The sequence below is a fragment of the Lagopus muta genome, chromosome 1, assembly GCF_023343835.1.
Source record: "Lagopus muta isolate bLagMut1 chromosome 1, bLagMut1 primary, whole genome shotgun sequence".
NCBI classification, from domain to species: domain Eukaryota; kingdom Metazoa; phylum Chordata; class Aves; order Galliformes; family Phasianidae; genus Lagopus; species Lagopus muta.
This window is the reverse complement of record NC_064433.1, coordinates 63,219,855-63,242,421: the sequence shown is the minus strand read 5'-3', so window position 1 is coordinate 63,242,421 and position 22,567 is coordinate 63,219,855. Positions and strand designations below refer to the sequence as shown.

The 22,567-nt window shown below is 35.8% G+C and overlaps 1 protein-coding gene across 4 annotated transcripts in view; it reads right to left on the bottom strand.

Moving 5' to 3' along the window:
* The window catches only part of PIK3C2G (phosphatidylinositol-4-phosphate 3-kinase catalytic subunit type 2 gamma), a 287,641-nt gene that overhangs the window by 142,456 nt on the left and 122,618 nt on the right, over positions 1–22,567 (bottom strand). For 3 of the 4 annotated variants that reach the window (XM_048955085.1, XM_048955102.1, XM_048955092.1), the window contains 4 exons: positions 20,667–20,700; positions 13,362–13,557; positions 9,924–10,046; positions 3,011–3,142 (listed from right to left, as the gene is read on the bottom strand). In XM_048955085.1, coding sequence (XP_048811042.1) covers positions 3,011–3,142; positions 9,924–10,046; positions 13,362–13,557; positions 20,667–20,700 — 485 coding nt within the window. The remainder of the gene's footprint in view (positions 1–3,010; positions 3,143–9,923; positions 10,047–13,361; positions 13,558–20,666; positions 20,701–22,567) is intronic. The other variant, XM_048955110.1, reaches the window with a different exon arrangement.

Below are 22,567 nucleotides of genomic sequence, written 5' to 3'. Positions count from 1 at the left end.
GAAAAAGAGGACCAAATACAGTGTAAAAACAATTTAATTGTCCCCAACTTTATGTTTGTAGCTTTAAATATACTCATATACTCTCATACTTTCTACTTAGTGTTTTTCTTATAGAAATGGAGTGCTAAAATCGCAGAGAACAGCTATAGCTTCTTCATCTGTAAAGGTACATCAACATGGTCCTACCCAAAAGCATGAGAAGTTCTCCACGCTTCTAGAAGAAGATGAACTTGTGCAGATTAAATATTGGGGAATTATCCCAAAGTGATCACAATTCTTTTTTCCTGTTCTTTTTAACATAATCTACAGACAACTTGAACAGGATTCCTTTGTTTTTAACCAGAATAGATTATAATGGGACAGAAATCAGGAAATGTATTTTTAAAAGAATTGAAATTTATTTTCCTTCCCCAGTGTTTATCAAAAACAAATAAACATTTTAAAAGTGCTTGAAAAGAACAGAGAATGGTCTTTTCTAATCTTTTCTGGTCCTGAGAAGAATGCCTCTGTGACAAACTGGGACAAGGACTTGAAGAAGGATGTGTGATGACCCAGGCAAATATCAGCTACCAGCTTCTTCAAAGAGCTTATTTGTGTCCTTTCCCTTATTAATCCTCGACCTGAGTATCTGTTAAGATATTTTCAAAAACTTAAATTCATCTCTAAGAAAAGTATTTGTTTGAGGAAGTGGTATTTTCCAAGTCAGGATAGTTTTGTTAGAGATTTCCTGGGTAGATTCATTTAATCTTTTTATGTGTGTTTACAGAATTTGTTCATTTATTGATCCTAATACCATAATCTTCACAATAATACAAGATACTCTTAACACATTAGTATGGAACTACAGGTGCAAACATTTTCTTGGTATATACTTTAATGTTCAGAAGTATCTTACTGAAATTAATCAAAATCTACTTGCATTTCAAGCATGAGGGAACAGAGTCTAGTTAATTAATAGCATTAATTATTAAGAATCATCTAATAATTTTAATCTTGCCGCTCTCTAAGTCATTAACCTTGAGAGCTAGTTTACAAAAAAAAAAAATAGAAAAAAAAAATATTCATCTCTTCCAAGAAAAAGGAAAAGCAGGTTGAATTTCAAGTTTCACATTTCAGGAGTTTCAGTACTCCATTTATTTTTAAATCAGTATATAAATTAAAATAATAGAGAATGGAGTTGTGATTGGCTAAAAGAGGAAAAATTACTTAGGTTTCTTTATGTTAATTATTGCTATAAGTGACACAGCAAACTGACTGAACAATCTATTCCTAAATTATTCCAAACTCAACAACTCAACTTTTATTTCTGCTTTGAAGGGTCATTTCAGCAATGACCTGTACAATTATGCAGCAGATTAAAGGAAACTAACCCTGTATCCCCTTCATTGTGCTGACTGTGTGTACTTTGAAACAATGGAGCCATTTTCCGGTGAGTTTTGAAATTGCCTGGGTGATTTGGAGATCTATCTAATGAAAATCGATATGCTTGCTCTGAAGGTAGGCATTACAACATACATAATACAGGGAAATGGGGACTTTCAAATATCATTAATTTGGAACTTAAATGCTGAAAAGTGGTAAAAAAAAAAATAATAATAATCCCAGTTAAGTGACCATGCTAATGTTTCTGTGTACTAAGCACACATTAGCTTGCTGGGGCTCAGGGCATGTTAGCACTTTATCTTCAGGTAGTTTATCAACTAAGATAGTACCCTGTACCTTTTCATTCTAAGCATCAGAATAGCAGAGATATGCAAAATAAGTTCAAAGGCACACACAATGACGGTGAGTGATGTGCTTTTCTTGCAAGTAGCCTAATGAAAGACCAATAAAAAACACTGAATAAAATGCCTAAGAAATCCTTGCAGAAGAGATTTGATTCATAGAAAGAACCATATAGAAAGCCTTCATTCAAGCTAAGAACTCTAATCATTCAGTCAAAGAATGATCTCCTTTCTTTATTGCAGCAATCTTGAATCTTTTCCTGAAAATATGAAAAAACCTCTAGCCAAGTCTAAATTACTGTCTACTGTTTTAAGCCTCTTGGCCTAGAAGTTCAACAGAACCCAAGGTCCTTCCTAACATAGTAAATGCCTAAATGCAATCAATTGTGGTTTTTTGTTTGTTTGGTTTTGTTTTTAATGGCAGCTACCACAACATGTGAAAGTAGATAAAGATATCTCAAGTTGAGGAAAGAGCTATAGCTATAGAGCTATAAGAGACAGATGCTTATTTAGAAGCTTGTAGGGCTTGAACATATTCATCTATTGCTCAACTTGAGCAGCTATGCATTTAGTTAGTCTGCTGTTGTGTATCTTACTTTATGGCATGCAGGACTAAGGGACAAATAAAAATTACTTATTGTAATAGATCTAAACTCAGATATCTCAATGAATCTAAATAAAAATTAAGTATCATCATAATGGATTGATCTAAACTTGGATTTCTCAGTGCTGTTAAAATATATTTATGGTAAGGCAGAAAATTTATCTTAGATGACGGTTTATGCATCACTACACTCAAGCCTACAAGCATCGTTAAATCACAGTATGTTATGTGTAGAATGAAGAGGTTAAAAAAGAAAGCTTCTTAAATTGTCTGTAGATTAAAAGGGGATCATTGTAGACATTACTGCCTGTCCAACTCCAAGCAGAATGAATGGGAGTGAGAAGGGAAAGCAAACTGAAAAAAAAACCCACACAATTGTGAACAGGAAGTTATGGCGGGAAAGATTTTGAAAAGCTACGAATAGATTTCAGTATGGATTTTCAGCAGGCCAAAGGAATTTTACTGTATTAAACAGTTACACAAGCTAGATTCAAAAACAAGGTATTGAAAAGAAAGAAAAGCTTATGGTTGGAGCTCTTACAGGCACATCAAGAGCATTTTACTGTAAGCATCAGCCAGGTTTTGAAATTAGTGTTTCTTTCTTTTTGTATTCTTCCCAAGCTGAGTGTAACACTATTCAGGAATGGTCTTTTCACAAACCATCATATGAAAACGAACTTACTCTTTTTGATACAATGGGCAACATGTCCAGCCAAGCACCTCTGTGGTTTTAGAAGCACTGTTTAGTCCAAGTAGTTTTATTGTCAGCATCGTTTCCCTTGGAAGAGCCTTTATCCGTAGAGGAAAGTTGATTCTAAAATAAAATAATGGAAAAAGAAGAAGAAATCTAGTTTTGTTACAACAAGTAACATCTTTTCACATTTCTCTGGATTCCTAAACACATATATCAAACTATAAATTACAGGAGGGCAGTTGTGAAGGAAAATGTAACTGATAGGTCCCTTCAATACACCAGCCACACATGTAAAGTATTGTCAGCCACTAACTTGCATGATAGTACTTAAGAAGCATAGAATCCTAGTTAAAATCTTGCATAGTATTAATTTATCAGTGGAGGGCTATTTCATTGCTAGCATTCCCTGAGCATGAATTGTAAACAAATAATTTGCTGGCTTGTGTTCTTCTCAACTTCGTATTGATCACTAATAAACTTGATTGGTCATTCAATTTGCATATATATATGATTATATGACCAATTTACAAACATAATTTAGAGCAATTGTAATAAATGAGATACTTTCATGCTATATAGTAGAATCACATATGATATTAATCAGACATGTGCAAAATTTTATTTCCTTTTTCCTGAAGAGAATATCTGTGGTAGATGGTTTTTAAGTTAAAAATTTAAACTTCTCAAGCATAAAATGAGATTTGTTACTTTTTTTTTTTTTTCTTTCTTTTTTTTGATATAAACAAAATCAAGGAGCTAAGGGCTAAAAGAATTAGTTTTGTGTTGACAGCAAAAATGTCAAGAAAACAAAATGTCTGCATAAACTCGAGTTAAAACAAACCAGAATAAAAATCGATATAATATTATTTAATATTGTGTGTGGTCTTCCAATTCATGAAAGGGGCATGTAAACAGGAGAGGGAAAGAGTGTTTATGAGGGTGGATAGTGATAAGACAAGGGGGAATGGTTCTAAACTGAGACAGGGGAGGTTTAGGTTAGATATTAGGAGGAAGTTTTTCCACAAACAGGGTGGTGACACACTGGAACAGGTTGCCCAAGAAGGTTGTGGATGCCCCATCCCTGGAGGCATTCAAGGCCAGGCTGGATGTGGCTCTGGGCAGCCTGGTCTGCTGGTTGGTGACCCTGCACATAGCAGGGGGTTGAAACTAGATGATAATTGTGGTCCTTTTCAACCCAGGCCATTCTATGATTCTGTGATTTCCATATTCAATCTAAAAGGGGAAACAATTCAACTTTCAGCATTTTTAAAAATGATACAGTAAATAAATGTAGAAATTAGTATTAAAAATATAGTAGCCTGAAAAAATAAGGATTGTGAGCAGCAGAAATGAGACAAGATAAGAGTGTAATGTTCAATTTAAACAAGATTTTGATCCTACTCATTTCACTCAAAATCTGTCAAAATTCTATTGATTCCAGGAAAGTTTGCTTGAATGCACTGAGGAGTTACTGTAACAAAGAAGATGTTTTTGCTAAAACTCTTAAGTACTCTAAATTAGCATTAGTGTCAAGATTTCAGATGAATCTAAAATATTTTGGAAATTATCCAAATTTGCATATGTCCATCTGAGTAAAAAAGCAAGACAGCAATTTCCCATCATTTGTAATTAACGCAAATAGGTTTGAGAAGCAGTACTCAACTATCTTCCCACATGTCTCTATTTATAGCTTCACAGCATGATTAATATTTTCTGTGGAAGGAAAAAGAAAAGCCACGTGTTTTCTAATATAGAAATTTGTTAGCACTATTTGTGAATGTGAAGAAATGAAATAAACTTCTCAATACCCTTTTCCTTGCAGAAAGCAAACACTTGTCAGAGATTCCCTAGGACACAAGATATAGCACTACCAGATGTACACAGATGAAGAAAAAAACTTGGAGATTTAAGTAAGAGTTAGGCATCCCAAGACTTAAACAAGGCCAAAAATTTTCCTTCAGTGATATATGATATACAGGGAAAGGGAATATTTATACTAGTTTTAATGATGCCTAAGCTCACTCAGTTGGCATTATAATTTCTGACTGCATGAGGCCGATACAAAAAGATTACTAAGAGGAAAGAGGAAATGGAAAGGTGGCCAGAAACAAGACACTTTGTGGATGATCAATTTCAGCAGCAGTTGAGAAGAACAAAGAAGCTACTAACTGAGAAAGTGCTGTTTACAGATGTTAAGTAATGTTATACAGCTGGTTTCAAAGGCTAAGGCCCTAACATCATAAGAGCACACAACACTGAAAGCTCTGAGGCAACCAGGGCTTTGCCCAGGGAGAGTATAAACTAAACATACAAGCCAAACACAATATGGGGAAAAAGAAATCCAAAGCCAAGAAAATATCTGAGGTGATGAATGGTAGGCTTAATGCTAATTCCACATTTTATGTCTATAGGTTTAACATAAATTACGGAGGATGGAAAAAAAGAGGAGGTGGTAGAATGAAGACATGAAGAGCAGCCAGCAAAGGAAAAAAAGGAAGGAAATTCTGGAGAGGCTTCATGCATTTAAAAATGAAGCTGATGTGAAAAGAAACGGGGAAATTTGGGACTTTGTTCATTATGCGCTAGACAGTATCAGTCTGTTCAAATTTTGCATCGAAGTGATACTCATTTTTCAAACACACAGATTACAAAACAAAGAACATAATCCTAAAAAAGGACAAACAGCAACAACAAAAATGCTATGTGAGGCAACCTTCTTAGGAATCAAACAATTTCAATCTGAGGACATTCTATTGGAGATGATAAACGACTTCACCAGAAGATAATATTTAAACACAAACCTATCAAGTTCAAACACCAATTGGATAAAGCAGTGTAAAACACAAACTAAATAAATGAATACCAACAAATACAGCAAATCTTATATCTTTTTTTGTTTGTTTGTTTGTTAAAACAATCTCCCTGGGCTCCTAATCGTCAAAGCACCACTCTCTATTTCTCTGTCTTGTTTAGGAAAAATCAGTTTTCAATTAAGTAGATTCATTTTTTGTCCTGATTGATCTCTAACTCTATAGTGAATAGCTGACTTCCTATTGTAATGGAGCCTCTTCCTGATGGCCTTCTACCATCTGCATTTTCATTTCAGTTGGAAATAGCATATGGGTTTCAATGAAAGTAGCACTTTACAACTCAGGACAAAACATCTTGCAAAAAAAGAAATCTCGTCTTCTCTTAAATTTTTATGTGAACATATTCCCTTCTCTTTCAGAAAGTGACTTTACAGCTAAAATATAACCAAGAGCAAACACAGATGGGTGACAGTTTTTAGTGATGCAGACTTTCTACAATAATAAACTGGGGCCAATTCATGACATATATGAACAACTGTGGTAATACTTATTTCATTAAAATACACTATTTTTAATCTGTTCCAGCCTGTATCTTACAAAAAAGTGCTAATGAGTGTTTCTATGCAAGTATTATTGTATGAAAGACAAACCAGCCTGTTCTTGAGTATGCTTTAAACTTCTGCTAGTTAGGTACATAACACCTTCAATAACAATGCAATACCACATTTACTGTTCCTTCTCTCTGTGTTTCAGAAAACTGAATATAATGATTATTTTGTCAAGTTTGGCGCTGTTTGTTCCTTCTTTATTAGAGGGTTATCAGCACCAATAACAACAACAACAACAACAACAACAACAACAAAAGAAGCCAACAAAACCCAAACAACAGAATTTCCCATTATGACAAGTATTTCACATTTAAAAACAAAAAACAGATGGAAAAAAACCCAATTCCTTCCTTTTATATATCATCATAATGAAAACACCTGCTGGCATATCCTCACTAACATTCATAAAAAATATCAAAATCATACTGTGTTAAGTACAACTGAGTAAAGAAGTCAGCACTTTTCTTTATGTGAAAACATTTGATTGAAGTGTTTTGTTAGATACAGAGAAGGAATATGTGCTAAATAAGCATCTAATTCTGAATAAAATCTACCCTGGTAAGCAAGGAATATTCTAGTGACTCAAAGACAGGAGGGAAAAATCTAGCTGTAACACTATTAGCTGGTTTAAAATATCCCATCTGACCTTTGCATTCTGATTAAAAAATAACTGTTGTTTGCAAAAACCAGTTCCAGATACAAAATAAAGCATACTAAAATAATGTCACTTCTGTCTGCCTAGACTCTCAGCCTTTGCTTCTGGATCTCATTCAGTCCAAGAACTTTGCCCTCATGATTTAAGGCTTACACAAATATGGGCCAAACAGGTGGTATACATGTTCATGATTGAAGGAAACACAGAAAAGCCTGCTAGACGTATTTGATTTTGTAATTTGTAATTAATTTGATTTGATTGAATGAATTGATTCAAATTTTGAAAATGACTTTTGAAATTCAAGGAACTATAAAAAAAGTCCATAGACTTCATTACTGATGAACAAGAGCCTGCATGCCATGCTCACAAAGTCAGCACCAGTGGAAATGACCCACTGTTTCACAGCTGCAATGACAGCATAATTGGTAGGAAAATATTGCTTATACAGTTCATCTTTCATCAGCACAAGCAGATAGATGTCAGAAGGCACCAAATCCAGACTATACAGTGAGTGTGATAGGACAGTCCAGCCAAGGTTGGCAACATGCTCCACAGTCTTCAAACTAGTATGGGGCCTGGCATTAGTATGTTGTAAGAGAAAGGTGATCTTCACTTGATTGACTTTCAAAATTTGAGACTTCAGCTTAGACAGCATTACACTGTAGTGATCAGAGTGGAAGGTTTGCCCAGGTTGCAAAAAATCAGAAGGATAACCCTTTCCAACTCCAAAAAATGGTGAACATCACTTTCCTGGCTGATGGCTGTGTCTTGAACTTTTTCTTCAATGGGAAAATTCCAAGTTACCACTCCACAGACTGCAACTTTGAATCATAGCAGTGACACCTCATCTCATCACCAGTAATTATGCAATTCAAATATCACCTTCCACCTCATACTGGTTCAAGAGGTCCTGACATACTTGCACACAATTTTCATTCTGTTCCTGCGTGAGCATTCATGGGACTCACCTGGCACAAACTCTGCAACATTTCAACGTTACCACCATCATTTCCAACACATTTAAACCAATATTTAGCTTTGTACACAGTTCCCTGGCCATAATAAACACTTCATGTTAGATACCATTTTGACCAACTATCCCTCTGCTGCCATCTGTCACACAGCAACAAAATGCAACTGATGGAAAGGTTGAACTGCCTTGCCTCCAACATCTTCCTCTGATGTTGTGGGCCAACATAATAAAACATGAAGCATTGCTTATGGAGCAGGCCTCTTATTAAGTTTCATGCAATTCTGTATCTTGTTTATGGTGTTAACTTCTCACAACTACCTATGAAAGTATTTGGTATGTGTAGTTAACTGTTTTTCCAAGACATTCTTTGACTGAATTTCATACAGACTTTGAAGAAAGGGAGGTATGAACAGAAATGCTGAAGCTTCCATATGATTTCTGCATATTTTCGTAGAAATTGAAGAAAGGTGAAGTTTCAATCATGGGTGAAGAACTTATTTCTTTGCTGTCATTTTATATGTTGCTTTATAGAGAGGTTCTATGAGACGCATCCTAGAAATAAGTCAGCCACCTTTTGGAAGCCAAAAATACTCATAAACAACGTAGTTCCCCTACAATTTAGTTTTGTATCTGCCCATATGCATCATAACCTGTGCAATGTGAAAATTCCTACAGTGCAAATGAGAATGATCTAACATCTTCAACACAAAGATAACCATTCCTTCAAAGAACTGATGGTTCATCACAAACTCTCTGGACTCAACTGAGTTATCAGCAAAGATGTTAGGTCCTTAAAGAACTAATTATATTAGTAGCAGAAATGCACCCATTTTATTTCTTAACTATAGGGCATACATATTAAATATCCCACATCTGTTTAGAAGCACCGAGTAAAAAGCCTGCACAAACTTCCATTAAGATAGAAGTGCAGTGGGTTTGAGATGAAACTTGTTTCATTTTACCAGTTTCAAGCTGTTATATGTCTTAGAGTGAGGTAATCAAGACTTATGAATCGAACACTTTGTATTCAATTATAAGGTAACAAAACCCCTTTTGGGTCTTAGTCTTGAATCTTAGTCTTTATTCAATTACAATGTAATAAAGCTTCTTTCAGATTTAGAATAAAGTAAATGGCAATGTAAAACATTAAAAAAAAATTGAAAGACTATAAATAAAAATGTCATTCACAGGGACGTAAAAACAAAACCCACAAACCCGTCTACTTCTCTCTTCCATCTATTGCAAGTATGACTTTTATGTCAGTTCATTGCCTTAAGTGAATGTTATTTAAGTGTGTGTCCTGCTTTTAAATGGAGTTAATTTCCTCAAAGCAGACAGGCACAAGACAGGCAGCTGGCAGCCTCTACTTAAGAATTCTAGACTCAAACCAAAGGACTTCAATTTAAAACCTAGTCTGCAGATCCTTTTTATATGAAAATCAACACAATCAGGTTCCTTCTAAATAAAGAATCCAAAAAATTTTACAACAGGTTCTCAAGCTGGATTTCATATCTACTAGAAGTGAATCCGAAGTGCAAAGTCTTCATGAGAACTGAAATAAGGCCTTTTGTATCTCCTTTCAGCTTCAGCATTCTCCCAGTGAATAGCTGAACAAAATCTATTCTCAGGCCTGCATATTTTAGTTTATTCTTAGACTAACCTTAGCCTAGCACTACTTCTCTCTCTGGCTATCACATTCCTTTCCCGCTCCCACCTCTCTAAATTTCTCTGAATTCTATGGATTTAATTTGCACAGAAGATCAATAATAAAGATGTGACTTTGCCTGTTTGCTTGTTTGTTTCAAATTGATATTAAGTTTGTAAAATCTTCAGAAAAGCATAGATAAAAACTTACTTCTCATTCCAGTCTGTCAGGAAAAAGAAGGATTTTCTAACAGGTATATTTTTGCAAATCTTCACTTGACATATTGTCTTCCCAGCATATGTTAGTAAACAGGAAAAAGAAAAAAGTTTGTATCTATAGAGGAAAAAAGGGGAAAAAAAAATAATTACAATGTAATTTCCAGTACAGTAAATTCAGGGTTAACTGTTCAGAAACTTATGAAGATCCATTCTTACATGCAAATAGAATTAAAATGACAAATCAGATTTAACGTTTAATTTTTTAAAAAATAGAGTTCAAGAAAGTGCTTAAGACATGTAATCCTTATTTATTTTTCCTTATGGCAGTCAATGGAAGTTTAGGCAAAAGGTGTGAGGTGTTGCAACTTTCTCATCATATAAGTTCAGTCATTAGTGGAACTTCACTTATACTTTTCCCAATCTATAAGAAAACTATAAAGAAAAGAAAACAAAAAAACCCGCAGGATAATACTTCAGGGAATCTATACATTCATTATAGCAGATGCGTTAAAGACATCTGTGTTGGCATTTGTCACATATTTGTCTGAATAGTGTAATTCAGGTCTTCAACTATCTGTTAGTTCTGTGTCTTTAATTCATCTTGTAACTTCCAGATCTTCCTATGGAAAATTGCCATGCTGAGCTGTAGACCATGTTCTGTACAGGAATGATGAAAGCAAGTTTAAAGCATTTGCAGATTAACAGTGCCTGGCTTAGCTTTATTTACAAGCATCATTGCTGATCTTTTCCAGAACATTGTAATTATTGTTATAATTATTGTAGCAGATGTGCCTTTTCTCTTTCTTCTTTTTCTTTAACAATCTGTAGTTCTTTTGAGGTATTTATGCTAAGAAAAGAAAAAATTACCTCACAAGTGCAGGAAATGCTTGAGCTCTTAAATATGACATCTTCCCTCTAGAGTCCAAACACTACCAACAATTGCAGTATAGTGAAGGAAATAATAAATTTTAATACAATAAAGTGATTAAGGATTGCTTAATCCCTGATACATCCCTGGTTTATATGCCATAAACACTAATCCTAAAAAGATTAATGCTTACACAATGTTAAGTTCAGAGTATTCACATTTCAACACATTGTATTTCTTCATACAATATTTTGCCTAGGTATCCTCCCTCCCTATGAATTCAAATGCAGGGAAATCTAGTCTTGTCCCAAAGATAACTTCATATCATCCTGATATAGATAGCAACATGAATTTGAGGGGTGTAGAAACAAACGCAGCAAAACATTATGTCATTGGCATCAAATAGTAAATATCTGATTGGGATCTATATGTACCAAAACAAAAAACTGATAAAAAAGAAACTAGGAACAAAAATACAGTACAGAAAGGCAATTGGTTTTACAATTTATAAGGTCTCCAACTACCTTTTTAAAGAAGTAAGATTGAAGTGAGAAATTGTAAGCATGAATATAAAAATTGATAAAGTACCAATCTACAAAAAGGAGCTCCAGAGGGATTTGGTGAGACACTGAAACAATTATGTAAAACACAAGACCCTCCCTCTTATCCCAAAAGATTAGAAAAAAAGATCATTTATCACAAATTTGTCTGTCTGGATAAACAATGAGACAAGTTGTAAGAGATGTCAGAATTCTAATATAATAGCTTGCTCCAAATATAATGCACCTATTTATTTCCATGGAAACAACAACAGGTTCAAAGAGCACAATAAAGCTACTTGATGGGGCACTTCCTCAGTTACAAAGAATGATTTTTCAACATAATCACCACCTTTAGCTATGCATTTTTGTGAGCAATGAACAAGAGACATATACCCATCACCACACTGCACTCATATCAACTATTTGGTCTCCACAAACATTCAGCAAGTATCAATAAAGTCAGTGGGTGCTATTTTTGTCCACATGGAGGAATTCAGTGACACACCATTGCATCATACATACTCCCATATCTGACTGCCCCTCTGCTGCCATCTGATACACAGCAACAAAATGTACCAGAATATTGGTGAGAAAGTTCAGCCTATACTGCCATACCACCAACATCTATCTCTGATGTTGCAGACTAACATAATTAAGTGCTCCAAAAATAATGCTTACTACTTTAATTCATACTCTCCCTCTCTCTATATATAAATGGAAAATGAAGTGCTGGGACAAAGCCAGCATACAATCATGCAACGTGGAAAATAAGGAGGAGGAATGCGCTATGAATGAAGTTAGTAAAAGTATCTGAGGAAAGCAGACGAAATGGACTGCAGTCTATGTTAAGAAACTCATGTTACAAGTATTAGAAAGATTGGAAGAGGAGATTAAGAAGGAAGAGAGATCCTCATTTTCACATGCTTGAACATAGTGTCCAAGTCATCAGTGGCATTTTAGGCCATATGTAATTTCACATTTCACTGGTAAAACAAAATGCAGTGGGAATGGTATGGTATAACCATCTGCAATATCAGGATAGTGATTATAGTTTTCCATTTATTACCTCAACTAATGTAAATCTCTCAGATTTTTATTTAATTGCTAATTACATTTAATGTGATATAGTACATTTTCTTGTTCACAGTCTAATGCAAATGATCCTATTGCTTTTTAATCGGTCATTTGGAAATCAAGGTGGAGTGGGAGGAAAGGGAAAGTAATAACAAAACACTTGTAGAATAGCATTTTCACTCATAAAAATAATAATACCGGACTGCACTGGAGTGGCAAAAGGAGAACACCAGTTTTACAGTGGAAAAGCATCTATTTGAAGAGACAACTTATTTGAACAAAACAAACAAAACAAAAAAGTGCAGAAGAAAATATTTCAATCAGCTTTTTGTTAAAGTTGTCTCTTTTTTTTTTTCTTTCCTCTGCTAGATGAAAATACATGGTATACTTTGACCCATAAACTCTGCTGATTTTTATCACAATAGAGCTTGTCAGTGCATATGCTTAGCCAAGTTATGTTGTTTGAATATACAAGGTACAAAAATTACTGATAAAGTCTTGTTCAGATTGGGTTCAAGCAAGCATCCCTCTGATTAGCTTAGTAACACTTCCACTCATTTGTACTGTGAAGGCTATAGAAAGCTCCAATCCAAACTCTTGGCATGAAGTGCAAACACTTTTCTCTGTCTCTCTGAGCAAGTCAGAGACACAGATGTTTGTTCACATACCCATCAAGTTCAACACCATGACCTTGCTTGTTACCATACATCCATATTGGTTGGGGTAACCAGCTAAGACCTCTTTGATTCTCCTGAATGAAACATGGGAGACTTCTACGTAAGTGCTCTTTATGCTATAAAAATGGTGGAGATGCACTCACTCAGCCTCTAACATTCATACTGAAGTACTGCCAAAGCAACAGATGTTAGCTAGCACCTATGAAAAACGTGATTAGGAGAGATGAGGCACCACCCTCCTTGTGAACTGTTGCTGGATTTTCTCCCACCTGTTCACCCAGGCTTCAGGAATGTTATGAGCTGCATAAACAGTGAAGCTGAGCTGGGAATCAAGACTGATGTCTGCACGGGGAGGGCTTCTAGGTATGTTGGCAACCTGGAAATCCACGTCAAAGCTGCTGCTGTATACGTGAATGAGATGAGAGATGGCCATGGAGAGCTCTGTCACAGCAGCTTCCATTAATGCTAAGAGGAGAGAAAGAAAGAAAGGTTAGAAATAGGTCACTTGTGATAAAGCATGTTTATCTTAAACCATCAGTTATGGCTTTGAAATGCTTCCTAATAAAATTTAATTTAAATGACATAACCTACCAACTGAAGCCAATTAGCCATCTGTGCTTCTGAAACCAGCCTTAGCTCATTTCTGGTGTATCATTAGCAGTCTTTCATTACAGTGCCTTCAAATTAAGGCATTTTCAGAGTAAGCCTTTTAAACTACAGCAAGTTAGTGTGTGCTTCAGATAAATCATTTTAGTCTGTTAATTTTTGCACTAGAAAGATTTACATTCTGTAAGCATCTTGAAATTTCTGCAGCTACATAGCTACTTAGTTCAAAGGAAATGGCAGTGTTGCAGTAGAAAGGAGCAAAGGCACTGGCTAGCTTTTAAGACTATAAAGCTATTGCAAATACAGATAAACAACTCATAAAAATATATATAATAAATGCCACAATCAGATATAGCCACAATCAGATCAGATGGTCATGTATTGGTCAAAACATTCCACAGTGATAGACACTGAAAGATGTATCTACACAGATACATCAAATGCAGGCTGTACCCTCATTTATATTTCACTTTTATTTATGCTATTTCGTTTGGCATGAGTCTGTGGTGCTCTTTTTCTGCAGTTACTGGCTTTTATCCATCTTCCCTCTCCGCATTTCTGGAGCGGCTAGGGACTATCTGATTGCCATTGTAAATTAAAATCCCCAGCCCTGGCAGCCTCCATCGAGTGAAGAGAGCTGGTACAAGCACTCTTATTTCTCAGGCAAGGGACAGTTTGAAGAAGAAAGTGCCAGAGAACTTTATACCATTCCAGGATCAAGGTGATTTGTCTTCCAAAAGAAATATCCAAAATTCTCCTTTTCCCCTCCCTATATCTCCCAGCTTTCTATGTGATCAAGGACATACTCTCATCACCTTATGCCATTCTTTTCTGGTCCTCTTCAGAACATTACATTAAGTTCCCAATGTATGTTTGGCTACTGCACTCAATAACCATTTATGAGCCATCTATCTATTAAAATTTTTTCCAAAGAACAGAAAGTCTGAGACTAGCTTGCATTCACTTTTAACACTGGGGATAACTGAAAGCATCCTGTCCAACAGCAGATACAGACACTATGATTCTTGGACTTTGCTCAGTTTGTCACTAACAGTGACTTCAAATGTATTCCTTGTCTGGAACTTCTTTTACACCTTTAAACTAGCAAATATTTAGAATTACTGAGTCACAAAATACATGGAACACTCTGCAAAGGAATTTTTATGTATCTGAAAGAGTGGTAATGTACTGGCACAGGCTGCCCAGGGAGGTGGTGCTCCACACATGTGAGCAGAATAATTTTAAAGATTAATCAATTAAGATCGATTAAGAAAACTTAGTTTATTTACTCAGTATGTACTTCTGTGGCTGGTATATCTTTTTTACTGTCCTTTTATTTCCTCTCTTTACTATTTTCTCCATTCACCATCTTTTTCTATAAGGGTTCTGAATAAATCTTCAGCTCAAATGCATTTTCCCTTGGATAGCATTTTATTCTTACACCCAGCTCTCTCGGATGTGCAGTGAGTGAGCACCTTCCAAATTAAATGTTTAATCTGCACTGAATTGTTTTACATTCCAATGAATTATTGATAGTCACACATATAAAACATTCTTAAGAATTCTTAAGAGGTCCAGAAAAGAATGTCAGCAGACTGCCCCAAAACTGGAGGAGAAAAAAAAAATAGTAATAAAAAAATATATATTTTTTCTCAATTATTTGTAACATAATTTATTCATGTCAGTGGTAAGGTGAAAAGATTCCCTGGGTATCAAAGACCCGCTCACCCTAAAATATCTACATGGCTAGATGAGACAGAGAGCCTTCAGTCAGCTACAGGCAGTTTGTCTATGAGACTCCTTATGAAGTAAACTGGGAAATTTATTTTCTTTCTTTCTCCTGTTTTCTCCTCTCTCTCTTTCAATTCATGAAATTTCAGCGTTATTTATCTAATTTATAGGAGACCTAGCATGATTCTTCTCACAAATAAGGCTCCATGAGTCATAAGCAAATGATCAAGTATGACCTAGTCTGCAGCTACTGTACTTTTTCCTACGTGTGCCTTCTGTGGCTTCTTTGCCACAGTCACCCCTCTCTCCTCCCCCCTCACTCTTCACTCATTAAGCCTGGTGGCAATTAAGCAAATTAGAGACAAACACCTTAGTGAGTCTGTAGGTGTCCATTTCGCAGAAGAGATGGTCAGCAGCTTTTCACTGCAAAGAACTGAAGTCAAAGAACTTAACTGCTTTTATGATTAATAAATTTTAGATGAGAAGGATCTCTGGTGTTTCACTGATATACCTTGCAAAGGCCATAGACTTCCCATAGTAGATCACAGCTTTAGCTATGCCAGAGTTTATTTTCTAGGAAGTATCCCACACATAGCACCTAGGAGAATGATGAATACAACACATCCTAAAGTGAACTGTGACTGAGATTTATAATCTCAACAACTCAAGTCTCAACTTATTTCTGGTTTAGAATTATTTGGCATCAACTTCTCTGTGGTGATTTCTCTCTCATTTTCTCCACTGAGGAAATGAGATGAGAACACAAGAAGTGACTTTTATCCACAGCTGCCAGATATGTTTATTTCTGACATGCTCTTTTCACAAGAAATCTAAATTTTCCTGCAGTCTGAGTATCTAAAATGTTTCTACAACTGTATCCTTTGTGTGGCATTCTTAGCTATTATCTATTTTTTTGGAGGATTAGAGGGGTTTAGTTATGTGGAAACTGGTGTTAAACAAACTTTAACCACAGTTGCCAGGTATGTTTGCTTATGACATATGCTCCTTGTACGTGAAGTCTGAAGGAATGAATTTCTCCCTTGAGAAAAAGAAACACCCACGCCATCCTTGACAGCATTAATGAATATGCTTGCATGTAAATTCTAGAGACTGTAAGGAGCAAACCTGCTCATTCCTTACAGAAAACCACATAATTTCTTCTCATTCCAATACAATTCACATATTATTTCAGTATGAAATCTTTGAACAGAGTAAGCACTTTGCTAGCAGACGACATCAATTTAATACATATCAAACATGCTCTTTCTGATTCCATACACACATTTTCTCAAGGTAAAACACGGTTGAAAATAACTCAGATGGAAGTCTTAAGATTCCTGTGGCATCTTAAAGCTATTTTGGAAAACATGAACTTGATATTATTCTTTCTTACTTATTTTTAGAGATAGGAAAAATATTATGATCATAAATTCTACTTTGGTCTCCCTCTCTCTCCCTCCTACCCCACTGCCTTGGAAAAACCAATACACTCTCAAGATTCAGGTGAGGTGCAAAGCAGTGTTAATTAGACAATCACCATAATAAGTAAAAAGCAAAACATGAAAGGGCTGTAAAGCAAAAACTGATCAGATGCAGTTTCCAAGCACCAATATATTTGCTTTTGTTTCCTCCTATCAGCTGAATAATCCTCTGAATTATCTCTTGAAATAAATTTACAGAATTTCTGCTATCCTTGTAACCAAAACGTTTCTAAAACTGGATCTTTTATAAAGCCTTGTTAACTTGGATCAATATATATATATATTTTTTGGAGGACTGGGGGATTTAGTTATATGAAAATTGATCTTAATTAAATAAACCTGAGTAAATAACATCTTGACTCTCAGAAAAACATATAAAGATGTAACATAGCAACAACTTAGAGGTAAAGAGCCATGCTCAAATTAAAAAAAAAAACGAAAAACAAAAAAACACAAAGGAGACTTATAAAGAGGAAATACAATTTAAAAAACTCTTGATGTTTTTCTGTATTCTGAAATAAAAGGTGATTTTTCCAAACAAAAAAAAATATAGAACAGCTCTGTCCCAGGGAAAGAAAGATGTATTTTCATATTTTTTCTAGGAAAATTCCACCAAAACCTCCCATTTCCTCCTTCCTCCTTTTATTTTTATTTTTTATTTTTTGAAACTTTCTGTAGTAAATACTTCTATGACTAGGTCTAGAAGAAACTATCAAATCCAAAGTACCATCAGTGAACCTTTACACTCTTAAATGTAACGACAGTTTAATTTCTTTAGATGTATTGTCATCATGGTATCTATTTTCTGCATTCTCTCAAGAAGATAAAAACTCCATCCTGTTCAGACAGGAAAAGCTGCTGATTCAACATCATCAGCTCATGGTGCATACTGGACTTTCTGAGATGGGTCCCAGAGAACTATGGATCAAGTTCCAAAAGCTGCTTATTGTGTCTGATCTCTAAAATCCCTGCCTGAAGTCACAAGGCTGTAGACATTGTACAAATGTTCATTCATCAACTTTTCAGAAAGGCACACTGACTGTAGTTCTGCACCAGTCTGTAGTCTGCTTTTTTCATATTCTAGACTGCAACAAGCCACAGTGCTAAATCTTTATTAACTGGAATAGATTCATTTATCTTTTGGGAAAATTTCATGCTGCAGAAAGGTGAAAATTTCTAAAAATGTTTATCTTTTCTCAAATTTAAGGAGAGAGAAAAAAATAACACGTGGAGTGCTGAAATATTACTATGATTTTTCTAAGGACTTCATGCAAAGGGAACAGAACATGATCCAGACTTAGATGTAGCATGGACGAGTACTGCTCTGTTCACAGCTATGGAATAATTTGGTCTATAGAGATAACACTGTTAAAAGAGTCAATTATTGCAACACTAAATAAAGGACTGAGAGTTTGAATTAGTCTCTGACCTGCATATTCCATGGTGAATGATTAACATTAAACCTCTGTTAATCCTTTTTACTGGGGGGGGAAAGGCGGAAAATTAGGAAGAATTACTGGAGTAACTGCTGCTTTTACGTTTGAGTTTGATATCTTTTTCTTGAAGATAAATATAAATACAGAAAGGAGACAGAAAAGAACAGCACAAATGGGAACTGCAGTCTGTCCTCTCTTCAACTGTCAGTGCTGATTTTATTTTGAATTGTGCTGCTAGAGATAGCAAAACACATACTCTTACACTTCTCCAAGATCTGGAAAAATGATTTTAATTTACTTTTTTACTAAGATGATTTTACTTTACTTTTACATCATGGCAAATTTTTTCCATGTCTGCAGGGCTGGGAGCTAATGGGGTAGAAAAGGAAACACAGAGGTGGTTTTAGCAGGAATACATGCTTCGCCTTCCAGGTGATTTTTACTTCTAGCCTCAGTGTGTGAAAATACAACTTAGGCTCAGCCTTCCTAGATTGGAGAGACCATGGAATTCTCATGAAGGTGAAGGATTGAGGAAAGCTCATAATCCCAAAATGAACAGATGCTTAGAATGCTTTTATTCACTTCCTGTGGGTGACACCGAGGCTCCACTAGATCACTTTGGATCAATACTCTCGTATTTTGTTTAAATCAGATATAACTTAACACAAGCTTTTATGGTACTATAGACTTCTCAGTTCAAACTTGTTGGCCTAGCTTTAGGTATTTTGTTGTCTTTTAGAAGTTTAGTTAGTAAGTCTAAATGTAATACATATACTGTGTTAATGTATACATGAAATGCATATCAGTGCATGTAATTGAATTTTGATCACCCTGGACAACTTTGAATGTAGGCTTCTCCACAGAATTACTAATGGTCTGGAAAATTCTGACTTGCAATCAGCAAGTTGCACTTTCTAAAATTATATTACCAAACGGATCCTGAAATTGTTAGGAAATTTGGATGTGCCAAGAACAAATGGAATTATCAGTCTTCACAGTTAAAGGTTTCCTGGCATAAGTAAATAGATGCAGAGAGCTGCTGATTCAGTGAAGCTCAACTCTGAAAATATCTTTAAGCAGAGGAATGTTTTAAATCCTTTCCAGAGAGGTTTTCTGAACACTTTGTGATTGCCAAGTTTTGATTAGTAACTATTAATTACTTTCTGTACTCAAGACATTTTTGCCATTAATAGTGTTTAAATGGAATAAATGGCTATCTCCAAGGGAGAAGAATCCTACAAACACCTTACCATCCAGTTCCTCCCTTCTGCACCTGGGTCTCCTAGCTGCTTAGCTTTTCCTGGCAGCTTACAAATATAATCTTTGTTTGCCGTTCATGAAATTGAATAATGGTGAAACAACAAGCTTGGCATTTGGAGCCCTACATTTAAATCACATCTGTGTTTGAAAGGCTGCTGCAATCTTTGTGGTTGGTTCACCTATTTGCCTCTCTGAGCACAGTGCAACCAGAGTAGCTGTAAGAGGGGGGGAGGGACAAGACTTAGATCTCAAATGGCCACCTTTTTCATCAATCAAAATAGACAGGCCTCCATAACAGTGTGTGATGGCTCACCCCAAAATTTGGAGGGCAGCTCCTTTGAGAGCATTGGCATACTTCTGTGAGTACAGGTTGCAAGCCACAGAGAGGTAGAGAAGGACCTGAGCCCTATAGGTGGCTATCAGCCCAAGAAATGTGACAGACACCCACGACAGAACAGACTCCTGCTTGTCCCTCAGCCTGGGTGGTGCTGTGCAGTAATGCCAACAGGACCAGGCCAGAGATGCTAAGCTGATTTTATCTGAGGTATTAAATACAGGAGAGTCTATGATTTTGTCCATTACTGCTAATTAGTCTACTCTTCTTACAACAGTATATAATTCCTAACTACACACTGCTTACACAAGAAAAGACAGTGAAAGGAAAATTATTGGAGTTGAGGATAAAAACTACACAAAAATATTTTTTTCAGGTTTTCAGGAAGTTCCTTATTTTTCCTTCTCTCTACAGAAAACGTTGGGATTAAGGACAGGTACTAATAATAGCATTAATATTGCTACTATGACCACCAATAACTACAATATGTTCTTCTTTCATCACACCTCATTTTCCATATCTGAATTTCAATATTAGTTTGGGGAAATGCTGGTTTATTTATATTTTTATATCACTGTATTTTTTATTTAGCATAATTATCTTATAAATAAATATGTAAACATCTGCAATGTACCAACTGAGACAGGTCATTAATACAAATGAACAGCCAAACATGTTTTCTTATGATATAACTTGAATTAACATATTTTTTAAAAAATGCTTTACCTTTACCTTGTGCTTCCACACGTTGCAATGAATCCTAGAAAAATAAAACCCAAGGGGAAAAGGTCATCAGTTACTTCAGAAAATACCAGATAGCAGTTAAAATTATGCTAGGAGTAGTACTCGTGGAAAATAAAGCTGTTTTGGATGAGAACAGGGAAGGACGCTATGAGGAGAGTGGTTATGACTTGGATGCAGGACCCACCTTCTGGCTCTTCCACCTGCCTCCTCTAGTGTCCCAGGCAAGTCAATCAGAACCTGATTTCTGGCAGTATTTAAACATGCCAAGACACAAAGAAGTACTTAATCAGCATTTGGATGCAGAAACATTTTCAACCTTTGTACTTCTATAGCAAGAGATAAGAAAAGCTCAATTTCTTTGCACACCTTGTATACACATATGTGAACCATGACACTTGTATACACCCAGCCAAGGCTCCAGCCATCTCTCCAACCTGAGGAGCACCAACTCCCTGTTCAGGCAGCCTAAGTATTACCTGCATTCCTGCATCAAATCAGTAAAAAGAGACATGCCTACAAAGTCCTTCAAGCAAACAGCTAACTAGAATCAGCGAACAGGAAATATCCGCCAGAGTGATCCAGGGACATGTAGGATCCTGGCTTTTAACCATGGCTTTTGATGCCTAACATCCTGGGCAGTATCTGGATTCTCACTTCAGGCACCCCAGTGTTGTTGATGGGAACTGCTGAGTGCTTATATTCTCTGAAAGGTTGGGCCAGTTATTTGACCTGAAAGGACAAGGCTAAAGATTCTTTTTTTTTAAAAAAAAGTTGTTCTACTAAATCCCCAAGTTCAGTAACTGACATCAGCCAGACTTTGCTCTGGGCTTCTCAGACACTAAACAAAATAACGTATCACTGCAGTGATACTTTCTCCTTCATGCAGGAAGTTCTACCATCACGGTCCCTGGTACCAAGCTGGCTTCAGCTTGAAATCTTCACTTGCTCCACTTTGTCTGTCTCTTACATCAGATTTACATTTACCAAGCTGACATAGAAATACATAACAAAAGTATGAATCTTAGTCAGAGAGGCTGTCAAGCTAATTCAATACTTAATATGCCCAGAGTATGCACTCTGTTTTAGTACATGCCTTTGTAGGATTTATTATCTTTTATAGTTATTAATCCTTCTGCAACCAGGTGAGAATGCTGCATGTTAGCACACATGCATTCAGCAAGAGGCTTAAAAGAGGCTTATGCACACAGAAGTGGCATATGAAACACAACACTAGATGCACATCCTCTCTTGGGTACCAATCTTGGAGTTGCCAGCATTTGTCTTGCAATTATGAGGAGCAGCCAAATGCCTACTTGAGGGAAAAAAAAGCAACATGCAGGTTGAGAAATGTTTTCACAGTCTTTATATGCAGCAAGACAAGTGGGAATGGAGACCTTTGTTCAATTTTTTCAAATTTTGGAAAGTAAACGGCTTTTGGAGCACTGCTTATAATTTCAACACTGTGTAGCCCATTTGATATATAGTGGATTAGTGCTGGTTCTGGCAGGATTTCAGGATTTCAGGACTTTTTGTGAGCTGCTATAAGAAAGAAGAAAAAGAAGAAATGAAAAACATTAATTGTACAGCAGGCCTAAAACCCCAGGGTAGGATGGTTAGAGACTGAATGAATCACATTTATAAAGAGACACAATCAGTCAAGAAGAAACTATCACTGATGCCAGTTGCTTTCATAATCTGCTAGCCACACTGAAGGAATTCACAGTACTGGTAGGGAGGAGACAGAAAGGATGCACAGAAGATGATTTGGAGAAAGTTTATGGTTTTTGGTTGTTGTTCTGCTATTGTTTTACCATAAAATGGTAATTAAATAGAACCACAGAATATTTTTTTTTCTTTAAGTAACAAGCTCGTATGTACAGATA